The sequence below is a fragment of the Castor canadensis genome, chromosome 15 (assembly GCF_047511655.1).
Source record: "Castor canadensis chromosome 15, mCasCan1.hap1v2, whole genome shotgun sequence".
Lineage (NCBI taxonomy): Eukaryota > Metazoa > Chordata > Mammalia > Rodentia > Castoridae > Castor > Castor canadensis.
The window spans coordinates 19,574,032-19,598,245 of record NC_133400.1 but is presented as its reverse complement, the minus strand read 5'-3'; the positions used below and the strand labels follow the sequence as shown (position 1 = coordinate 19,598,245).

Below are 24,214 nucleotides of genomic sequence, written 5' to 3'. Positions count from 1 at the left end.
TGCTTGCTGGGCAGGCATTCTTACCACTTGAGCTACTTGGCCAGCCTATTTTATTTTTTAATTAATTAATTAATTAACTTTTTCTTAGACAGCTGAACTGAAACTCAGGACCCTTCTGCCTCAGCCTCCTAATTACTGGGACTATGGATGTGTGTTACCAAGGCTGACTCTCTGGACTGTTAACCTCTGCTTCTTTCTTCCTTTATGTCTTTGTCTCTATCTCTCTTTGTGTCTCCCTGTCTCTTTCTATCTGCCTGTCTCTCTCACTCTTTCCCTCTCTCTCTGGACCACTGTATATAGTGAGTTTTTATCACCCTCTCATGCACACAGAAATGTTCCTGAGACTTCCTAATTCCACACTTTTTCTACACTCTTAGCCATCACGGAGGCCAAGACCTCTGTAAGATAGTGCAGGAAGTGGTAGAACACATGGGGACTTCACCCTGGCAGCGTCAGACAGCAGCCCCAGGATTCGGGACAAGCCCTGTGTTGTCTAGTTAACATGAAGGAGCTTGTAACATGACCCTGAGACGGGAGGAGAGGGATTCTCAGACCCCATGTCCAGTTGTGAATTTTGGCAAGAGAGTTAAGGTCAGAGAGAGAATTTGCCCAGCAGGGGCTGGCACTATGACTAGGACCAGAGTGCTCTCAATGGGGGACAATGAATTGACAGCAGGCCTTGCTGATTGGGTAGAGGTCAAGGGACGCCCTGGCCATGCTGTCCCAGGGGAAATAATCTCTCCCAGAAAGGTGCCAAGAAAGAATTCTTGTGGTGTTGCTCTTTGTGTACCCAAGACTATTGGGGAGTGGAATTAAAAAGCGAAGGCCTGTTCTTTGAGGGCACTGAAAGTTGTCTAAGGTTGAAACCCATACCATGTCCTCTGGGATGTCAGGCTAGGTGAGAGCTCCTGGCCCCTGCTGTTTTTGCTGCACCCAGGCAGGATTCTAGGTTGTTTCAGAAACTCATGATTTTAAGCCTCTTCTGAACCTTAGCACAGGTCCAAAGAGCCTTATCTCATCACAGCTCTGCAGCTAGGAAGTGCCCCTTAAATGACTGTGAATGTGTTCTTGGTGGGAATTAGCCTCTAGGGTATAGCATTGGGGTGGGGAGCGTAGGGAGATAGGTCTTTAGAAGAGCTAATCAAAAGTGTGTGTCCATGGAACACCCCTTCCCAAACAGGGAGGAGTCCATGCAGACCCAGAGACCACGAACCTAAAGATCGAGAGCCTTGGAAGGAGGAATTATGGGGTGAAGGGGACAGTCACAGCTCCCTGCCTCTGCTCAATTGGTCGCTTTTGCCCTGTCAAAGTTCTCAAACATTCCCTGCTCTTTCCTTTCTTCCCTTAGTGTTCTCATCGGGCCTGTGACTGCAATGACAGTGAACTTGGTACTGCAGGTTTTAGGCAGGTCTTCCTGGTATTTTGGAGATGCTGAAAAAGCCACTCAGCACCTTTAGAAGAGGTTAAAGGGGGCATGGAAGACGGGAGGCACCCATGCCCCAAATGTAGACCCCAATGTCCCCCCTTGACATCTGCCTGCTCAGTGCCACACTCCTGCAGCCCCTGCCTTGCCAGGCCCAATCCAGATCCCCGACTCCTGCCTGCTACTGGGTGCAAATTACAGCCACATATCAGTTGCCTGTCATTGAGTCTGGGCCTGCTCTGCAGAGCTGACCTAGGCCTGAGAGAGGATCATGCCACTAGACTGACCCTCAGCTGAGCACTGTGGCTTGTGGGCTCCTATTTCTCCTGCTGGGCCTGGGTGAAGCTCGTGTGGAGGTGACAGGGACTGGGGTCAGATGCCCAAACTGTGCAGAGGCAAATTCAGTGCCAGTCGTTCCATTTCCTCGTGAATATTTGGCCTTATGGGCCTTAATCTGATTTTATTGAACAGGTGTGTCATTGCAATGTTTCTCTAGACTTTTAGCCTTTGCCTCCATCCCGCTCCACCCATAGCACAGTGCTCTCTCCGTCCCTCTCTCACTTTTTCTCTCTCTCTTTCTTTCTCACTCCCTCCATCCTTATATACTTCTGACACTTATTCATTCCACATTTTTATTATGATCTCGGCCATGACCAAGGCCAAGGAATTGATGGAGCAGAAGTGTCAGCACACAAGAGCACCTTGCCAATGTGATAGACAGCAGTCTCGGAATTAGGAATTAGGAAGAAACCCTGTTGCTGTCCAGTTAACATGAAGGATCTTATAATATGACCCTGGGATGGTCGGACTTGGAATCGCTCACCCCACAGCCCAGCTGTTAATTAGATGAAGAAAATTAAGGGCAGGGAGAGAATCTGCCTAGACAGGGACTGCAATATGGCTTGGACCAGAATACAGTGGATGGGAGACCCTGAATGGACGACAGACTGGCCAACAGATTGGGTGGAGGTCAAGAGAAGCAGTGGTCCAACATGCTGGCTACTCAGAGCCAGGGAAATGTGGTAGCTCCCACCATGGCTCTGAGAAGGGACCAACACCATGCTGGGGGGCTTTGAGTGGCTGAGGAGTCAGGAACCACAAAGGTAGTTGCTGGATTTCAGGGAGCACTACAGGCTGTCTGAGATTGAGCTTGACATCTTTTCCTCTGGGAAGTCAGGCTGGGTGGATGCACCCGGACCTAGGCTGGCTGCCCTCCATCCACACGTCACTCAGGATATTTCAGAACCTCCAGATGGGGCCCTGCCTCCTGTGACCCACGAAAGGCCTTGAGGTTTGCTAACTGATTCCTAGTGCCAGGACAAACAGGCTCTCGTTTCATGATTATTCCTGTGATTACGAGACTGTGCACTGGATTTGGACAGGGTGGGGGGGAGGGGCGGGGGGTGATGGGAGACCTGCAGAAGTGCCACAGTCTCAAATGTGTTGAAAAGAAGGGTCACGGCTAAGTGCAGAAAGATCATGGACTGTAAGAGATGAGGGACTGATGAAAGGGATGAGTAAACCATGTGTCCTGATGGCCTGGAGGAGCTGTGCAGATGAAGGACAAAGTTAATTAGAAGAAGGGCACAGCAAGGGCACTTGCTAAAGCAGTTCCCTTCACCTCACCAAAGGTGGGAGCCATTATTCATCTCTGGGATCCTGAACAAGCACCTCCGCAGAGAAGCCCTGCATCCTCTTTCCACCCCTAACAGTCTAGTCATCAGGACTACGACTGCAAAGACTGTGACCAATGCAGTGACTCTAGGTCTGTGGAGGGGCTTCCTGGTAATTCTGAGGGCAGAAGAAGCCACACAGTATCTTTGGAGGAGCTGAAGGGGACATGGGAAGAGGAGCGACAGCCATGCTTTGCCTGCTGACCATTGGTATCCTGTGACCTCTGCCTGCTCAGTGTCACTATCCTGCAACACCCACCGGGCACTGTTCCTACCCCTTCCCTGTCCAAACTCCAGCCAGGTTGAGGCTCTGATCCTCAGTTGCCTGTCAGTGAAACACTGCAGACACAGTCCAGCAAGTCAACCATGCGGCTGGAATGGCTGAGACCTGTGGCCTGTGGGCTTCTGCTTCTCCTCTTCTGGGTCCAAGGTGAGACTCCTGCAGGGGATGACAGGGACCAGGGTCAGATCTGCCACACTGTGCAGAGGCACAGCCTGAGACTGGGAGCAGGAGGGCATTAGGAAGAAGGAACTGGTCCCCTGGCCTCAATGCCAATTCACAATTTACAAATAATTAGAGCTGGCTCCAAGGAAAAGGAAATAAAGTTTACTATTTTTCAGACGAAGAGGAGTACAAGGAGAGTCAACCCCTCATAGCTTTATCGTCCCATGTCTGAGAGATAATGTCCACCTTTTAAAGGAGACTGCTTGGGTTCATTTCATACTATGAACCTGACCTGGAGTAAAGACATGGCTTGGCTTCCAGAGCAGAGAGGATTTGCCCTCTGCATGTCACATAGTCTCCAGGTTCTTATCAGAAGCTAATGCTTGAAAATGCTCCCTGCCCAGAATGTATGTGCAGCCCTTGATCTCACTCACCCCCAAAATCCCCTTGTCTGAGCCCTTATGACATCATCCCTCCACTTCCCCAGTCTAATCTGCCTTAAGAATCCCCCACCCATGGCCACCACTGCTAGGCTCCCTACCTTACCTGCTCTTGGTCAGTGTTAGGAAAACGCTGCACACCGCACACAAAGGAGGCTCATGAGAGGTTTCTCATGTCCAAAAGTTTACTAAGCAGGCTGGCTGGCCAAGAAAAATGCACAGCAGCTTCTCTCGGCAGGTCTGGTCTTAAGTAGCATTTGGGAGAAAGCAAGGTCTAGGGGCAGGTAAAGGGTGGTAGCGGGAGATAAGGCACAGTGGGCTTTGATCTGCAAGGGATGAAACCAGCTGCTGAAGCAAGGTCTAGGGGTGGGCAAAGGAAGGTGGCAGGAGATAAGGCACAGTGAGTTTTGTTCTGCAAGGGGTGAAACCAGCTCTGGCTTAGGCTGCAGAAGGGGCAGTTCTTATCATTCCCCTATTTTTTGTTTAATAATGATGAGGGTAGGGGCTGAGGATCAGGAATTGGGGCAAAGTATTGGTCTCTTTAGCTGCTTCCTGCTGGCAGGGGGCGCTGTATGGGGCAGGATCCTCAGACTCCTGTGGTGTCCTGGTGGGGGCCCTCATAGAAGTCCTCTGAACAGTTTTGGAGATGTTGGTATCCCTGGAGGTACAACTGGTTAAACTTTTGATTAACAGTAGCAGACATGTAATATGATACAAGGGAGGAAGCTTAAGAATAGGAGAGCAAGAACATAGGCATTAGGATGGGCACTGGCCAGGAGAACCACTGTGAAATGTTGTTCCCTAGAGGATTCTAAGTGTTCACGCCTTAAGAGGTGCTGCCACGGAGGGGGGGGGATCCCATTGAGTTTGACAGCAGTGGGTGTTGTGAGAATGACCAGATGAGGGCTGGTCCATTGAAGTCCCAATGGAGAGGGTAGAAGATCTTTTAGGAGAAAAAGATCCCCTGGTTTAACAGAAATTGTTATAGGGTGGGGCAGGATCGGGTCTGTATGCTCTTTGAGAAATTCCCTGAGAAGGTTAAGATAAGGCAGGTAGTCAGCCAGAGGAACAGGGTCTGTTGGAGGCAAGTTTTCTAAGAGAAATGGGTGGCCATATATTATTTAAGACCCAAATAGGAATATTAGGAGGAGCATAAAAAGGTGTCTGCTAAGGGACTGCATACCTAGGGATCTAAATTTTGTAAAATCCTATAACTTCCAGGAAAGCTCTAAGCCACTTTTATGGTATGGGGAAGTGGGAAATGGAGGATTGGGATGATTTATTCATGACCCAGGGTGTGAGTCTGTCCCTTTAAGAACACACCTAGGTAGGTGACCTGAGGGAGACATAATTGAGCCTTCTCCTTAGAGACTTTGTATTCCCGGAGGCCAGAAAGTTTGAAAAGGGACTCAGTTGCATTGCAGATAAGGGGCTCTGTGGCTCTGCATTGAAGAAGGGTGGCCTCTGGGCAGTGCCAATCTAAGAAGTCTCTGGTTAGGGCCTGTCCCCAAACATGAGGGCTGTCTTTAAATTCTTGTGGCAGGTCTGACCAGGTTAGTTGTTATGAAGCGTCTGTGTGACCTTTAAAGGCAAATAGAGGATGTGGGTTAAATGGAACACTTTTGGATAAAAGAGAGATTTAGCTCACCATTTTACATAAACTGACACTTTTAACTCTATAAATGTTTGTATCATATTTAGATAAAGTCTAGATATTGAACTCAGTTCTAAGGTGGTCATTTAAGAGACCGTTGTGTGAGCAAATACATAAATGAACTCTGATTTAGTAGTACTTGAAGTGTGACAAGATCAACAGAAAACAAATAATTTTTTGATAAAATCTTTTTTTGTAACGGGTTTTTGTAGTTGTTACTCAGAGCAGAACAATATTAAGATAACCTTATTATTTTATAGATATAGAGAATTTGATTTTAGTTTGACATGACCCTAAAAATCTTTTAGGCAACTCTTAGATTATATTTAACTTTATTTTTATTACATATTGAATCTTATTATTATACATTTTTAATACTTACTTAGACCTTTATATAACATATTAAACCCTTTGATGGCTTGTCTTTATCCCTTCTATTTGAAACAATCTTTAGGACAAACCCTTTTTTATAAAATCTTTTCTCATCTAAAAAACATTTTTTCCCTTTAACTTCTTAAAAATACATTTATTATCTATCTATATCCTTTTTAGTTGTTTACTTTGTAACTTGTATTTTAAAATTAACTTTTATAAGAATTTTGAATTTATTATATGGACTGGAGTAACTAATTAGTAGCTCTTGGTGTTCTAAGCAATTTATGATGGCATAAGGCCTCATCATCCCTCAGGCTTGAGGGGATATTGTTTTGGATGTGGAAACTGTGAGGGATTTTTCAGTTTTATTTGAATAGGGAGGGCCATTCAGGCTCACCCTACACTCATCTCATCAGTCCACACTGTGGGATCTCTTTGTTCCTGAAGGAGGGGGCAGCAGAAATAGCTGCCTGGGGGGAGGAGAATTTGAGCTTTTAGTTGAGATAGTAAATCCCATCCCAGCAGGGGCATTGGAGTTTTAGATACTATAAGGAAAGAGTGACAGAAGAGGAGGTCTCCCAAAGAGCAGGCCAGAGGCCAGGTAAAATAGTGCTCTAGGGGCTGGCCAGATTTGTCCTGAATGATAACCTTTGTCATTGGACCAGGGACCTGGAGAAAAAGAGAAAACAGAGAAATAAGCTCCACTGTCTAGCCACAAAATGATCTTTTGTTTTTTTTGCCATAATGGCTACCATGAAGCTCCTCAACATTGATGTCAAGAAGTGGAGCATGGACAGCAGGCTGGGACCCATCAATCCATAGGAGATGGCACCCCACCTTTCATCTGGAGATGGGGGCGCTTAGACCTCCAGTGGTTACCCTTGCAGAGGGCAGGGTCCTGGTTGGGGGCGGGGATGTCTCCCGGGCTGTCCCCTCTTAAGCATTCTCTGCAGAAATGCCCCTCCTATCCACCATGGCAGCAAACTCGAGATGTAGGCCCCAATCGGGTGGGGGCAGCAATGAAGTCATGTCTCTTACCTTTCTCTCTGTTAGTAATGTCCCGGTTATAATATAGATATGGCTGGTTGTATTAGTTGATCCAATGACTTTTTTCCTTTAGCCATAGACTGAGTTTTTTTTACAAATATCAGGGGCTGTTAGAAATTTATCTTTGAGAAGAACCTCTCTCACCTGTGACTCTGGGTCCATCGTGGTATGTTTTCTGATAGCCTCTTTAAGATGTTGTAGAAAGGTAAGGGGATTTTCCTTTAAGGCATTGCTGTAAAGCAAAATTGTTATTTTACATTGTTACCTGACACTCTGGAGAACATGTCTCTGAACTATTCTGAACTATTCTCAGTTTCCTCATTTGAAGAATGAGGGATCTGGTTTAGGTTAAACTACTTTTTTTCACTATGAGATGGCTGAAGTGGCATTAATGACAGTTATCTTTTTATTATTATTATTATTATTTTGATTTAGTAATGTTGGGGAATTGAACCCAGGGCTTTGTACATGCTGGGCAGACATTTTTCCATTGAGCTACTTCTTTAGCCCCAAATATTTTTTTTGTCTTTGGCTGTGCTGAATTTGAACTTAGGGCTTTATGCCTACAAAGTGTCACTCTACTGCTTGAGTTATATCATTAGTCCCTTTTAGTGTGGATCAGTTAAGGGGACTGTCTGTGCCCCTGTAGGTAGGTGTATTTATTTGCTCATTTCTAGGTGTCACTAGTTTTGGGGCTTATTGTAAATGGTAATCATTTTTAACTGAGTGGCCTGGGCCAGAACCCATTGCATTTTTAATGAGACAACAGTCTGGTCTAGTAGAAGCGTAATATCTTTTCATGTTAATTGAAAGGTTTGGATCACAGAGGTGAAGGCTTGAATGTATTTGTCTGGGCATCAGTATAGCTGTCCAGATGTTTCTAGATTTCCCTTAGATCTGATAGGTGGAAGGGGACATAGATTGGCCCTCTTCCTACCATTACCTGTTGAAGGGGGAAGCACCCATTAAGACATTTTGGATATTGGGGTGGCTTAGAAGGTATGGCAGAGGGTGGAGCAGTAGGGCTGGGCCTTGTCATTGATAGGGGCTTTTCTGGTCCTCCTTTCCATGTTTATCCTGTGGCTTACAAAGAATGGCCAGTGTTTGAGTATCTAAATAGTAATTGTGGAGCCAATCTGAGATGAAAGAAAATTTGTATAGGGACCTCAGTTTACTTTTTTTACTTTAGAAAAGGTCTAATTGGAGTATGGTATTGTAATTTAAGGAACCCTGTGAAAGCCACTTTTCTTGGTCACCCAAGGCATACAGAGGCCGGGCCTCAGTACAAAGCTTTTAACATCTACAAGCCAGAGGACTGGAAGGTGCAGATCCCATCTAGAAAGAACAAAATGTTAGGATCCTATCTTTTAGCTAACAGCAGGCAGCCTTTAATAAACGTTACTTTTTAACAAAGGAATAAATCACCTGTAAAGTTAGAGAAGGGCATTCAAAGGGCATTTTGGGTCAATAACAGTACCAAATGGGACAACTAGTGCTAATATTTGGAGGGAAAAATTTATGTCGAGGCCAAAAGTATAGAAAATTTTAAATGAGAAGTTTAGAGACCACAGTAATGTGTTATTTTGGGGAGTATAGCCTTGAGTTAACAATTGGTTTGCAAGGGCTGGGTCTGGTGCCAGGTGTGAGGTGGAGCTAGGAGCAGGACTTGTGCAAGACCACTCCCTCCACATATACCCGAGACAAACGAGCCTGACTGCCTAGGCCTGATCCTGCAGCCTGTCACCCCTCCCCCTTCCTGTGTACTCCACGTGTGTTTATTCTAGGGGAAGTGGCAGCGGGCCACAGTCATTGCCACATGTGGCTGGCGGCCCAGGATGTACTGGGTCCTCTCTATGGATTTTTTTAGCTATGGCAGGAGTTTTTGTTGTGTCCAGGAGTCAGCATTCCTATGCACGAGCACGCCTGTTTGTTTTCCCGCCTCCCCTTGTGGGGGCAGAGTTAGGGCGTGAGCATGGCAGCTGCAGTTTTGTAAGCGCTTTTGTAAAGCAGCTGATTTAAAGTTACTTTAGACTGAGAGGCCTGGCAGACTAGTTGGAATAACTTAAGTCATAAGGTACCATGCTACGGGTTTTTCATGGGAGGCAGGGTCCCAGTAAGCCCGGGGAGGGGAAGGCAGACAGAGACAAAGGACACATGGTGAGACCATGGAGGAGGCAGAAAGGTGTGCTGTCATCTTAGGTAAGGGAGGGGAAGGCAGAGCCTGGAGGCATGACACACACCTATGGGATTAGCTATCACCTGTGTCTCTAGGTTGCTGAACAATGGAGGCACTGTCTGATAAGGTGGAGGCTCATTAGCAGGATCCAAAGAAGGGAAAGCGTCAGAGTCAGGGAAGGTAGTTGGGGTTTTTGTAGCCAGAAGGACCTGGGCAGGGGAGCAAGACGTGCAGAGAGAAGGCTTAGAGCGGAGATAAGAGAATTCCTGGATATAGGGAATCTCCTTCCACTTTCTAGTGCCTTCACTGATGTAGAGATCCCTGAGAATGTTAGGGTCGAGTGTGCCATCTAGTGGCCATTTAGAGTCATTGTCCAATTGGTATTGTGGCCAAGACTGATGGGAAAGAAAAATGAGTTTTTTTGCCTTTATATCAGGTGAGAGCCATAGGGGCTCGAGGTTGGCCAATAGACAGCCCAGAGGAGCATCTGAGGGAATTTTGGAAGGTCCAGACCCCATGATGAGACCCTGTCCAAGGAAGAATATGGCAGGCATCCCCGAGATATTCCTTTCCTGGACGAAACAGAGAAGTGGAGGGACCTCAAGGGAACGTCTTCACCAAGAGAATTGCCCATGCCTCAGGAACCCGATTCCTGAGTGAGTGAGTAAGGACCTAGTACTAGGATTTTCCCAACTGAGAGAGAGAGAGAGAGAGATCCACGACTAATGACACAAGAGAACTCACCAAGGGAGGACCAAGTAAATCAGCCGGTGGTGGGCGAGTTACAGGAAGCGCACTGGCCTTGAAGAGGTTCCCTGTGAGTGAGAGTGGCGATGGGATCAGGGGTCCTGGCAAAGCAGCTCAGATCCCAGTAATTCATCCAGGCTTAAGGAAGGCAGCTCCCACCTACGTGGCTTTGGCAGGCTGATATAACCCCCCCGGCTTGGCTCTCCTATATAGGGGATGTCTGCCTTGTGGCCAAAGTAGGCTTGGGAGTGCAGCATATATCAGAAGGGCCTGAAGTAATTCACTGGGAGAGCAAGATCGATGCTGGAAGCTCACCTGCTCCCGGACAACACACCAAAAATGTTAGGAAAATGCCGCATACCACACACAAAGGAGGCTCATGGGAGGTATCTCATGTCCAAAAGTTTAATAAGCAGGTTGGCTGGCTGAGAGAAAAGGGCATAGCAGCTTCTCTCCGCAGGTCTGGCCTTAAGTAGCATTTGGGAGAAAGCAAGGACTAGGCACAGGCAAAGGGAGGTGGTAGGAGATAAGGGGCAGTGGGGCTTTGTTTTGTAAGGGATGAGACCAGCTGTGGCTTAGGCTGCAGAAGGGGCAGTTCTTATCAGTCAGGATTTGGAAAGTCACCAGGGCCTTCTAGGCAGCACTTCACTTCCATTTTAAAACAGGATATTGTGACAGAAATCAGGAGGATCATGGTTTAAAGCCAGCCCCAGGTAAATAGTTCTGGAGACCATATCTCAAAAATACTCAAGACATAACAGGTAGAGAGCCTGTGTAACAAGCATGAGGCCCTGAGTTAAAACTCCAGTACCACCTAAAAATATATAAAATAGGATATGGGCTTCCATGTTCAAAAAGAATATCAGGGGATTGCATTCAGAACCCTCCAGTGCGTACCTTAATCTACAGATGCTCATGTCTCATAGATAAGTGGCCTAGTGAGCTACTGCAGTGGCTCCAATGGTAGAGCACCTGCCTAGCCAGCATGAACTCCTGAGTTCAAACCCCAGTATAACAACAACAACAAAAAATAAATGGCCTACTTTGAGAATCTTCTAGATTACTTATAATGCCACTACAGCATGAATGCTATATAAATAGTTGTTATACTACATTGTTTAGTGAACAACAATGAGAAAAAGCCTGCATGTGATTGATGGAAATGCAAGTTTTTTTCTGAATATTTTCAATCCGCAAGATTAATTCAAAACAGGGATACTGAACTAACTCACTGACATGGAGAGACAACTGTAATTGGCATAGGTGGTGGGTCCACCCTTGTCTGTACCACCCAGTCCGGGCTTCTTCAGAAGAACCATTAAATTCCCTTGGGCCTTAAGCACAGCATGCACTTCAATGGGGTTTAGTGCATTCACAGATTTCAGCACCTCCATTCCCCTTGCCCCAAAACACAACCCCAACCTCAGCCATGGACACCAACATGCTGATCCTGTTAGTGATACAAAATTTTGAACTTTTCATGTAAATAGAATTAAGTAGCCAGTGGTGTGGGAGGGGCAGTATGAAAGGAGCCAGTGTTTGCAGATCAGTGTCTTGACAAGGGAGACCTGGGTGTAGCAGGGAGGTAGCAACACTCACAGCGTGCATGACATCTCACTGGGCAGGCCCAACTCTCATGTGCTTCTCTCCACCCACAGGCCAGGACTCAGCCAGCCCCATCAGGACCACTCACACAGGGCAGGTGCAGGGCAGCCTCGTCCACGTGAAGGGCACCGATGTGGGGGTCCACACCTTCCTGGGAATTCCCTTTGCCAAGCCACCTCTAGGACCGCTGCGGTTTGTGCCCCCTGAGCCTGCTGCACGTTGGAGTGGTGTGAGGGATGGGACCTTCCACCCAGCCATGTGAGCTCTCCCAGGGCCCAGGGAACTTCAGGCCTTTGTGGTGGGGCCCTCTGAGCTCTGGGCCAGGCCTACTGGTTCTTCCATCTGAACCCTACAGACAGTTTTCCCTCTGTTTTAGAAGGACTCCACATGAATTTTTCCAATGAATGTGCTAAGGTTGTGAGAGTCGAGCAACTTTGCCAGGCTCTAACCTGAGGGCTTGGCACTAGGACAGTGTTACTTCCAGGTGCAGAGGGAATAGCAAAGACACACTTGGGCCCTGTTTCCATTTATTCCCAATGTTCTCTGCCACCATGGGAAGTGTCTCATGGAGAGGTTCAGGTTGGTTCCATGAACCTGTAAGAGCCCCCGGGTCTAGCAGGAGATACTACATGTCCCTCAGGAGGGCAGCAGTGGTGGCTCCACAGGGCACCCACACTCCACAGTCACTGTGCCAACCTATAGGCCCAGGAGCCATTAACAAAGGATCAGGTTTATGTGCTTCCCACTGGAGACTCTGTGGGAGGCTTAAAGTTCCCTGAGAGTGTGGATTTGGATAAGGGGTGTCCCACAACTTATGGGAAACTAATCATTCATGCAGCACCTGTGAGTAGTGTGGTAGGTTTTCGGGTGGTAGCTCTCTTGTTCCAGAACTGATGGAGACAGGGAGAAGTGGTGAATGTCAACATTTGCAGCCAATGTATCGTGTAGAGACCGCGAGGAGTCATAATTTCCCAGCCTCAACAGGGCACTCAACAACCATCAGGCATCCCTGGAAGTCTGGCTCCAATTCAGTTCCTCTAGGGCCTGTGGCCTGTACCTTGGCGGGGAGGAACTTTAGAGAGAGATCCTGTGTGTCAAGGCATGAGGGGAGCAGAGTCTGAGGGTGGTTGGGAGCAAATGCAGCCCCTGGATCTAATTTTGATCACTCTACAATCCCTGGTTAACTGACTGCCATTTTCACCAGGTGTCTGCAAAATTCTGATATGATGAATACTAACACTCTGAAGCAGTTTATGCTGACCCTGCCTGCCATCTCCATGTCTGAGAACTGCCTGTTCTCAGCATCTACTCCCCTGGCTATGCCCATGAGGTCTCCAACCTGCCTGTGAGTGCTAGGTCATGATGACCTGGAGGGGAGGACAGAGAAGATTGAAATGGCCAAGATCAGCTGGACCCCATGGTAGTGTGGACCCTGATGAAACGTCTCTCATTATCATTTCCAGAAGGCTTTCTCGCTCAGAGAAGGCAACCAACCCTGGTATGGGGACATTGGTCTGACTGGCTCTCAGAGGTCAGAGGCCTTGGCTTTTTTATCAACTCAGTGTTCACTCTAAGAACTGGGACCCAGAAGATGCATGCAGGTGCCCAAGGGCTGATTTTGAGGTCACCAAAACCCAGTAATGGATTATCAATTGTGCCAATGAAGCTAGATGACCCTTTCGATTAGTGTTAAGGTGAGCCACTCAGAGAGACACCCCTTTTCTTTTCTCTTCATATGTGTCTGATAATAATAGCACCATTATTCCAGTCTTGGAGCCATTAATCCAGGTTTCCATTCATGGAGTGGACCCAAAACTTCTACTGACTGATCTTGGGTCCCTCATTCATGGCCCAAGACAGGGGATACTGATAGAGTGTTTTCTAGGTGGGCAACAGCACAAAAGCTAAGTAAGCAATTTAGAGAGCTGCCCGGAAAAGTTTTGGGCTGGGTCAGAGCTAGTGATAACTGCTTTGATATCCCCAGGCAATGGTATGGATCCCTGAAGGTGCACTGGTTTCAGGCTTGGCTTTGATATTTGATGGTTCCATAGTGGCAGCCACTGAGAATGTGGTGATGGTCACTATCCAGTTCTGCCTGAGTGTCCTGGGCTTCTTCAGGTGAGCCTGGAACTGCATCAGACAATGGGACTGAATAGGACCAACAGTCTTGTGACCCATATCTCTGTCACTTCTCAGCACTGGAGACCAGCATGCCACCAGCAACTAGGGCTACCTGGACCAAGTGGCCACCCTTCTCTGGGTCCAACCATATAGCACCCATTTCAGAGGCAACCCTGACCATGTCACCATTTTTGGGGAGTCTGCAGGTGGCATAATTGTGTCCTCACGTGTCCTGTCCCCCATGTGCCAAGGACTCTTCCACAGTGCTATCATGGAGACTTGGGTGGCTTTGCTGCCAGACCTCATCTCCAGCTCCTCTGAGGTGGTCTATACACTGAGTGCCTTCAACCACCCCATCCCAGACCCACTGCCTCACCCTCACCCTCACCCTCAGATCTTCTGGCTCCATGGAGGTCCTTTGGAAACTGTCACTATCCTGTGAATTGATGAAAGGCTCAAGGGTCAGAATACACACCCCTCTGCCTCATAGAGGCTGAGGCTGAGTGTGCTCTGTTGCCAGGAAAGCTGCCATCTTAGGACCCCCATCATGGCCCAAAACTTGTAAGCAGGTGGGGTGGCCCCTCTATCTGGGGCCTCTGAACATCAGGGAATTTGGAACAATTTCACATCAGTAGAAAGCTATACACTGTACCCTATGAGATTCAGAGACACATGCTCCATGTTGGGGTCTGGGAATAGCCTTTCTCCTGTCTGAAACTATGAGGCAGCCCCTGCCTGGTTTCTTTACAGATGGTGGCCACCTTCTCTGCCTGTGAGAGGCCCTGGACTTGGACTGCCTGAAGGGCAAGAGAAAAGAGGAAATTTTGGCTATTAACAAGGTCAGGCTGAATAATGCAGGTATGGGGGAAGTGGACAATACATAAAGTGTGGGGGTCAGTTCTTACAACTCTGAAATAATTTTCACTTCTCAAAGACATGGTGTCCTTGAACCATGAATGCAAGATGTAAAATGGAAACCAAGAGAGACTAAAGTAGGTGTAGAATCTCTTTGGATGGCTGTGAGAATCCTGGGGTGAATTAAGAATAAGTAGAAGTAAACCAAGGGCATCAGACAATGTCCTGGACTTGACCTTCATCCTTGACCTCAATGACCCTTCAGCTCTTCAAGACCATACCTGGTGTGGTAGTGGGACTTTCCTACCCAGGCATCACCAGGGGCTGTTGACCTCTGCTGATTTTCAACCTGTCACCAGCATCATTGGTGTCCACAATGATGAGTATGGCTTTGTCATCCCCATGGTAAGTCTCAGTTCCAACTTCTTGGTGCCCTAGAGAGCTCTTGCAGTTAGTGGGAGGAGGGCCTAGTGGTATGTGACTTCATGACTTTGGATCCATGCCACCCCAAGCTGAAACCTTCCTTCCACCATCCAGATCATGGGGTAAAATCAAACCATACTGGAAATGAGCAGAGAAACATTGCTGACTATTATACAGAATATGACAGCCACATGGTGAGTGAGGATTCTAGGATTGGTTTGCATTGCACAGATATCCCAAGATATCTTGCTCATGCCATAAATGCCAGGAATAAAGGGTGGGCTTGTGTTGGGGAAGAGGCTATAATGCTGAAATGACTTCAGGAGAAGTATGAGGCCCTGAGATCAAATCTTAGTACTACAAAAGAATGGGAGTAAAGGGTGGGTATGTGTGTATTTGTGTTTAGGTCACCCAGATCTTGTCCCTTACCCAGTGTACTTGATCCAATCCTAGGCCCCATCTCTCCACCCAGAGGCTGCAGCCTCCATGTCCTGGAATCTCCCTGACTCTCCTTGACTAGGGGTTGCCTGCTGCTCATGGTGATGTCTTGATGGAAGAATACATGGGGGACACTGAGGACCCCCAGACCCTCCAAGCCCAGTTCCATGAGATGATGGCGGACTTCATATTTGTGATACCTGCACTCCAAGTAGCACATTTTTAGCGTGAGTACATCTGTGACTGAGGCCTGACTGCCATTGGGGAGCTCAGACCTGTGGGTCCCAGGTGAGCTCTGTGGTGTCCTGGTCCCCATCCACGTCTTTATCAGCTCTGAGTGGCACGCACTTGATGTTCCACATATCAGCACATTCTCATGGCTAATGTAAGAGACAGATGTCACCCAATTTTACAGAAGACAAACTGAGTCAGTCACAGTCAGTAACTTTTCCAAGGTCACACAGCTTGGAAGCCCATGGACATAACTGAACCAAGGCCTTCCCACTGGGCCTGCTCCAGCCTGGGCTCCCCCCTCATCATCCAGATTCAGACAGCCTTGGACCAAGCTCACACTTCAGTAATGGTGAGGAAGGACAGCTCCAAGTGACAGACACCACACCCCAACCTGTCCACACCTCTAGGTTCCCATGCCCCCGTCTCCTTCTATGAGTTCCAGCATCAGCCCAGCCTTTTCAAGGACATCAGGTCATCCCACGTGAAGGCTGACCATGGCGATGAGGTTTCTTTTGTCTTCGGATACTTGGACAGCAATAGTGAGTTTTCTTCATTTCCAGAAATTGGGATGGACCCTGCTTAGGGACCTGAGGGTTGATTGTCCTTGATGTCAACAAGTGGAAAACTGAGGCTCAGTGAGAGACAGAATCACGTGTGCACCATCTTATAGGTAAAGGAACCTCTAGGGTAGAATCCAAGCTCTCTCAATCTCTAGCTTGAACTCCTTCCACTTTCTGCACCCACCATAGTGTCAGGTATAGGTGTAGAGGGGCAGTGGTTCAAAGGCATGATTGTTTCTAAATGACTTCCCAGGGTGAGAGGAAGGAAAGGGCAGCTGGGTAAGGAATGAGCTCAGGACAGATGCAGTTCTAGGTCAGGTTGAATAAGGGAAGGTCGGGGAAGGGTGGTAGGGGAGGGAACGGGACTTGGCCTGGTGTCCAGAGTCAGGTAATAGAGAGTGTTGAGAGTGGAGCTTGACTTGTTGGCTGATATGGTGTCCAGACCTTGACCTTGTCCTCCTCTCTTCAGTTGAATTCACTGAGTAGGAGGCGCTTCTAAGCAGCAGGGTGAAGAAGCACTGGGCCACCTTTGCTCAGAATGGTTGAGAGTGCATACGGAGGAGGATCAGAAGAAAACAGTTTAGGCCTGAGTCCTGACTCTGTAGCAGGGAGGTAAGGATGGCATAGCAGAGAGATAAAACCTGAGAAATCTGAACATGAGGAAGGTCACATAGCACCAGGGAGGGCAAAGTCACATATACTAGGGTAAAGTAAACAATAAAATTAAATATAACCATATATGGATTAGACCTTGCTTTTTGCCTTTGTAACCTGCTTGCAAGGATATATAAGGTGAGACCCCCTAGTTCACAGGCCACAGCCTTTGGACTTGAGTCAGCAGAGTCTGTGCTGGCACAATAAAACATTGCTTCCTGCTAATTGCCTCAAGAGTCCCATATCTCAGTTAGCAAATTCCTGCAACATTTCTTGGGGGCTTGTTTTCTGGGATTGCGGAGATGGTGAGTTATCACCTCCCTCGTCACCAGGGTGCATCCCCCTGTACCACCAGGAGGAGATCCCACCAGCCACCAAGGGACAGCTTGATCCACAGGAGGATTCATCCTCTTGGCAAGTTAGGTTGAGGGCCTTGGATGCACAACAGAACCCAGTGAAGCGCAGGAACCATTGAGGGGAGGGGAGCATCACTTGTAAGAACCTGGGTTCAAATTCAGACCTGCCCCAGGATGCAGAATGGGAGCTTGATCACCTCCCAATGGGACATCCTAGTAACCGCCATTTTGTGGCTGAAACCATGTCTCTCAGGTTCAGGGAGCCGTATGGAAGTTCTGTGCTTGTGAGAGTATATGAAAATGCGAGCTGAGATGCAGCCAAGCTGTGAAGTGAGTGAGGAGTTCCCTCCCACTCTGTGTCTGTCTTCCCGTCTGGTAATGGGAGGAGATATGTGGAAATCAGGTAAAAACACTCCCTTGGAGTGTATGATTAATAACTTTAAAAAGGGATTTAAAGGGATTAACTGCTAACAAGCTAAAGGTCCTTTGTGAAGTAGACTGGCCTGCTTTTGGTGTAGGATGGCCTTCAGAAAGGTCACTAGGTAAAACTGTGATTAATGAAGTTTACAGAGTAAGTGTAGAAAAAAACAAAAAACCTAACTCCCAGGAGAATGGGAAAAGCCAAGAGGCTAAAACTGGTCTTCAAAAACCAGACTTTGTTGTTTATTTAAGTTCAGGTAGCAATTTATTGGGCAGACTGAGGAGAAATAAGAGTCTTTCAGTCTTGATGGGTAGCTTTGGTGCCCCACTTTGCACATCTTCACCCAAGATGAAGGAGGACTGAGGCTCAGCACTAACTAAGCTCTCACAAAAATTAACACATAAAGGATGGACTCACACTGATACATAAGATCTGGTCAGACTTGAAAGAAAAGGAATGTTGCAGAAGGATTGTGAATGTAGAGAGAGGGAAATGAAGAAATGGAAACAAAATTGGGATGAGGTCCTCATGGGTGAAGTGAGGAGAGAGAGAGAGAAAGGAGAGAGAAAAAAAGAGGGGAGGGAGAATAAAGTAAAATGTCATAAAATGTTTGGAGATAGAAAAGGATAAAAGGTTTAATATACTCCTTCAGTTGAGTTTTTATGTCTTAAAAATAGAAAGTAAATAAAAAACAATTTAGGATTATGAAATCATGCCAGAAATACTGAACTTGCTGGTACCTTTATTTGAAGGGAGCATAAGGAGGGAGAACCTACCTAAAAGGGTGAAAAGAAAAAGAGCAACTTTTACTGTTGCTGGTAAAAAAAAAACTGTTCTAAAAGGTTGGTGCAGTAATCTTGGTCTGATATTGAGAAAGTCATGAGATGCTTGTGTTTCCCTTGCTAATGGCTGGTCAGATTATGCATCCATTTCATGGTGTGCTCACAGTGTGTGTATGTAGGTAAACATCTTCAAAATGGTTCTTAAAATGCTGCTATAAGGTTAATATGATACTCAAGGTGACCAAAAAATCCAGGGTATTTAGTTTAAAGATCTCTATTGTAAACTGCTTAGGCTTGTTACACATAAATATGTAAATATCTTGAAAACAATTCTTACTATAGAGTCAATGTAAAAATTGTTACTCTGTTCTACTGCTCCTTTAAAGAGAACATGTTATGAAACTTATTTCAATCAGATCTCACTAAGATGCGGGCATTCAGGGGTTAACACTCTGACTTAGACCAGAGGAAGAAAAAAAGAAGAAAAAGAAAAAAGGTGGGGATGGCCCAAGGCCTGCAACAAATCTTGGAATTTGGGTAGTTAAAGAAATGACCTCTACATATTTCATTCTGCCATAATTACAATCTGGAATTTAATTCTCTCTTATAATGAAGGGGTCTGTTAGCAAATGGGCTTTCTATAAATTGTTTTTATACAAAAAATAATTTTAAGGTTGCTTCCTTCCTGGTTTTTTTCCCCATACAAATATAAGGTTAAAAGTTTTTATAAGTTAATTTCAACAAGTAACATGATATTGAAGATATGATTTTAAAAAATAAAAGAATAAAAAATACTTTGGGATTAAAAAAGAGGGATAAAGACAAGCTCCTCCAGGGGATATCAAATAAGTTGTTATAAAGATACAGAGAAAGTTGTCATTAAAGATGGAGCTTATAGATACTTATGTAAGTGATTAAGGTAACTAAAATCTAAGAGTTACATTAAAGGTTTTATAAGGTCAAAATTTAATGTACTGATGTTAAACTAAAACCTTAATTCTCTAAGGTCATAACAACAAGGCTATCTTTAAAATATTGTATTGTTTTTGATAACATTTACAAAAAGATTGTCTTAAAATGGTTTTTGTTTTGTCAAGATAACTGTCAGGGAATTTTTGGTGCAACAGGTTAATCCACAAATTTGACAAGACAAAAAGAGTTTATTAAAACAGAAAAACAGGAGGCAGCTGAGCACAGGGAATACTGATGCACTGATGTGAGAGTTAAAACAAATTTACTTACATAAAGCCAAAGTTCACCCTCCAGATAGGATTAAAAAACAAAACAAAACAAAACCACTACACTGGAAGTCAAGACCTCCAGTTTTTATTCGACTCAACAGAGTGAAGGTGTTAGTCCTACTCCTTCCACATGTTGGATGGAGGGAATTTTTGCCCTGGAATGGCCAGATTGGGCCTGTTATTTTAGGGGGACTCCATTGACTACAGGTTGGTGTGATCCTAGTGTATGTCATGAGTCATTTGTTAATGTCAACAATCTGGGATGTGATTCCTTATCAACATCTGAGCCATGATACTTGGCCACTATGTTTCCTAACTCCATACTGAGTCTCCATAAATATTTACCTGTGTTCTCTGGTGATTTTTGTCATGGTTTTAACAATTAAGGTAACTGAGTCATGTTCATTTAGGAGTTGGTTTATGTAGGGGTTAACAATGACAACAGCCCTGTTAGGACTAGACCCCTGCCCCCTTGCACATGGCCTACTTTTATCTCCCTGGATAGATGCCAAGGACAGTTGGGCAGACAGTGACCTAACTACAACTTATCTTTCTTGGATTTTCAGCAACAATATCCCTTAGTGACCTTCCCGGTACTTTTCCATTAACCCCCTATATCTAGCCCAAGCCTGTGTATGGCAATGGGCTCTAGCTCTCTTGCTGGGGTCACCCTCCACAGGGCTCCTGCCCAAACAATAAACCCTGTGCTGGTGTTTGAGCTGTCTCTCTGCCTCTTCCATGCCTCTTATTTTCTAACAGTTTATATAAAACTTTCTAGATGACCCCATGGTTAAACAACTGTTGTCTTGGGTGATTTTAATACAGTTGGTACCCTATATGTGTCTGTGACTGGGTGTTTGGGGTCACTGACACTGTTCTCCCCCAAATGATGAAAAAAAATATAAAGTTTTACTTCAAAAACAACTAAATTAATATGTATATATAACCTCTATAGAGCTGTGATGCTGTTGCTGGTTCCTATATGTTAAATATATTTATGTTTTTCAAGTATATCAAGCCTTCTAAAATACAAAATTTAGATAAGCACAGTAACAAAAAGTTAGTGGTACTGATATACTGTTCTGTTAGTTGCTCAATTGTCCATCAGAATTTTAGCCATGACTCTTAAGTTTTTGTCATTACAGTTCTGATTCTTCTGGGGCATTTACAATCAAGTCCATAAAAAAAAGCAACTCTAATAACGACTTATGTGTCACCCAGGTTAGCTTTTTAGACATCTGCTTTTGTTAGATTTTGTTTTATACTGTCCTTGTCTAGAAGCCCACCTCCTAAGAGCCACTCCTTCTAAGCCTCTTTATTGCTTAATTTGGCCAAAAGGGTCTAATTGGCACTGACTCCCAGCTGATCGGCTCCTTATTCCCTCCCGACATGGGACCAAGACCAACCAACCAACCAAAATCCAGGAAAAAGCAAATCCTGATGATGAGCAATCAAGAAAGATCTTCAGTCTAAGGCCATATCACCCTGAACACACCCAATCTCATCTGGTCTCAAAAGTTAATCAGGGCAGGCCTGGTTAGCACTTGGATGGAAGACAGATCTTCAGAAGAGAGTGCTCAGAGCCAAGCAGTTTGGACACAAAGGGGGAAATGCCATCAAAGTTCCAATGGAGTCACTGGTGCCAACCTCTCAAAAATAACCAAGGCCGAGAGGGTTAAAGAAATGGTTCTTATGCATGTGTGGCTATCTGGCATTAAAGCCCTTCCAGACACAAACTCCTATTTTTAGACAGGGTCTTCTACTTAATTAGAGACAAAATAACTATTCTTACTGGCTCTAAACATGTCCTTTGATACTTAAAGATGGTGATTTTAACTTTTTTTAAACAACGAGTTTTCTTGGACATGTACTTTGTTGCCATAGTAATTCTACTCAGTTAGAAAAAGAAAACACGGGGGGATTCCAAGATGGCGGCTAGAGGGAGGAAGCAGAAAGCGAGCCTCCTATAGTGAAATCTTGGAGAGAGGCTGGAGACACATTTTTCAGGCATAATCACTGAGAAGAGGCATAACTTTGACCCCTCCACACCTCCACCCAGCGCAGAGAATCTCCACGTTAAATGGAGAAACCAGGAGGGCCCTTGGGCTGCCAGTTGCCCACGCCCAGATGGCTTGGGAAGACCCAGACCAGGTGAGCTTCATGGTACCGTGGTACTCCCACAGACAAGCCTGGGCCAGAGCAGCATAGCCCGCTGGACAGACTGACCTCCACCCGGGGAAAAAAGAGAAACTGAGTAATAAGCAATAAGAACAATAAAGACACACGGGAAAGAGGGTGGGGTGCACTGAGTGCTGAAGATTGGGGGAAGGGAATCCTTCCCAGGACTGTAAATAAACAAGCCGGTGGGCTGGAGAGCCTCTGGCAGGAGTGGGGGCAGGGCGTGTGCCCAGCAACCAGGAGCGGGAAAGCTGGTGAGAGTGGCAGAGGGAGGAAAACTCCACAGGAGAGGAGGGAAGACCCACTTCCCACGTGAACTGTAAACAAACATGGTGGCTGGCAGGAGCAGCAGCACCACCCAGTAATCAGGAGCAGGAAAGCTTGTGAAAGTGGCAGTGGAAGGAAAATTCCACAGGAGAGGGGGAAGACCCACCTCCCACATGAACTATAAATAAACATGCAGGCCTGACAACGCAGGTGCAGTGTCACCTTTCCCAGTGCTTGGAAAGGGGAAAGCTTGTAGCAGAGGCTCACAGGAGAACTCTGAACAAACAAAGCCTGCAGGGCCAGGTGAGTGCTAAGCTCACCCCAGAGATCTGCATAAATAATGCCTCAGGCAACAGAAGGCTGACAGCAGCAGGCAGGCAAGCCACAGCTGTAGATACCATTCTCAGAACTGTCTCTAGACTCTTTTTTTCTTTTTCTCCCTACCTTTGATGAGAGAACAACCGAATTACACCTGCAAGTGGAAAAACTTACTGAAACTGTATTGCATTTGAACTTGGGACACTTGGTGTTTTTTTTTTTTTCTCCTGAGTGTGTGTGTAGTTTTGTTCTACTTTATGCATCCCCATTGATGACACAACTACAGAACAACATCTAAGGCACCATCTCCAGGATTGGAGACTGAGACGGACACCCAAATTACTAAGACTGAAACTTCATTGCATTTGAACTAGGAGGTTTTTTGGTTTTTTGGTGTTTTTTTTTTTTAATTTTCTATATTCCATTTTATTTTAATTCATTTTTATATATAGATATTTTTCATTTACTTATTTTTTACTTTTATTCTTATCTATTTTTTTTAGTTTTGATTTTCAATCTTCTCTCTGTCTCTCTAATGTCTGTTCAGCTTACTGTCAATTAGTACACTAATGCTCCCTGTTTATACCTTTGAAACTTTCTTGTCTGAAACCTTGTTCTGTTTTCTCCCTCTTGTCTGTGTATTTGTTTTCCCTATTTCTTTAACTTCTTGCTTTCCATCTCAGCTCACCCTTCCATTCTAAATATTACCATTGTTATTATTACAAGCTAGAAAATACTTAATTGCACACAGTACAGGGACAGTAACAACACCAAAGACAATGATGGGAAGACAGAAAAAACAGGGAAACCAGTTTCCCCACAGCAAAAAATTAGTACAGGAACCAGAGGGGAATGAAGAAAACAGAAACTCAGATCCAGACTTCAACAAAAAGAAGATAAACTATGCCAAAGGACCCAATGAAGCCCACAAGAATAATTTTTTTTTTCATTTTTCTTTTATTATTCATATGTGCATACAAGGCTTGGTTCATTTCTCCCCCCTGCCCCCACCCCCTCCCTTACCACCCACTCCACCCCCTCCCGCTCCCCCCCTCAATACCCAGCAGAAACTATTTTGCCCTTATCTCTAATTTTGTTGTAGAGAGAGTATAAGCAATAATAGGAAGGAACAAGGGGTTTTGCTGGTTGAGATAAGGATAGCTATAAAGGGCATTGACTCACATTGATTTCCTGTGTGTGGGTGTTACCTTCTAGGTTAATTCTTTTTGATCTAACCTTTTCTCTAGTTCCTGGTCCCCTTTTCCTATTGGCCTCAGTTGCTTTAAGGTATCTGCTTTAGTTTCTCTGCGTTAAGGGCAACAAATGCTAGCTAGTTTTTTAGGTGTCTTACCTATCCTCACCCCTCCCTTGTGTGCTCTCGCTTTTATCATGTGCTCATAGTCCAATCCCCTTGTTGTGTTTGCCCTTGATCTAATGTCCACATATGAGGGAGAACATACGATTTTTGGTCTTTTGAGCCAGGCTAACCTCACTCAGAATGATGTTCTCCAATTCCATCCATTTACCAGCGAATGATAACATTTCGTTCTTCTTCATGGCTGCATAAAATTCCATTGTGTATAGATACCACATTTTCTTAATCCATTCGTCAGTGCTGGGACATCTTGGCTGTTTCCATAACTTGGCTATTGTGAATAGTGCCGCAATAAACATGGATGTGCAGGTGCCTCTGGAGTAACAGTCTTTTGGGTATATCCCCAAGAGTGGTATTGCTGGATCAAATGGTAGATCGATGTCCAGCTTTTTAAGTAGCCTCCAAA

The 24,214-nt window shown here is 45.6% G+C and overlaps 1 protein-coding gene across 1 annotated transcript; it reads left to right on the top strand.

The window, feature by feature from the left end:
• The first annotated feature begins 3,403 nt into the window (after positions 1 to 3,403).
• On the top strand, positions 3,404 to 23,371 carry LOC109693325 (pyrethroid hydrolase Ces2e-like). The gene is made up of 5 exons (XM_074055894.1): positions 3,404 to 3,526; positions 11,639 to 11,843; positions 12,790 to 12,930; positions 13,049 to 13,279; positions 14,457 to 23,371. The coding sequence occupies exons 1-4, from the start codon at positions 3,463 to 3,465 to the stop codon at positions 13,101 to 13,103; spliced, it is 465 nt and encodes a 154-aa protein (XP_073911995.1). The 5' UTR covers positions 3,404 to 3,462; the 3' UTR covers positions 13,104 to 13,279; positions 14,457 to 23,371.
• The last annotated feature ends 843 nt before the right edge of the window (positions 23,372 to 24,214 follow it).

Excerpts from the sequence above, each read along its gene's own strand:
- LOC109693325 (XM_074055894.1), top strand. The coding sequence starts at position 3,463 with ATGCGGCTGGAATGGCTGAGACCTGTGGCCTGTGGGCTTCTGCTTCTC. Across the intron at positions 3,527-11,638 it reads TCTCCTCTTCTGGGTCCAAG|GCCAGGACTCAGCCAGCCCC; the intron begins GTGAGACTCCTG and ends CTCCACCCACAG. Across the intron at positions 11,844-12,789 it reads GGGACCTTCCACCCAGCCAT|GTGTCTGCAAAATTCTGATA; the intron begins GTGAGCTCTCCC and ends CATTTTCACCAG.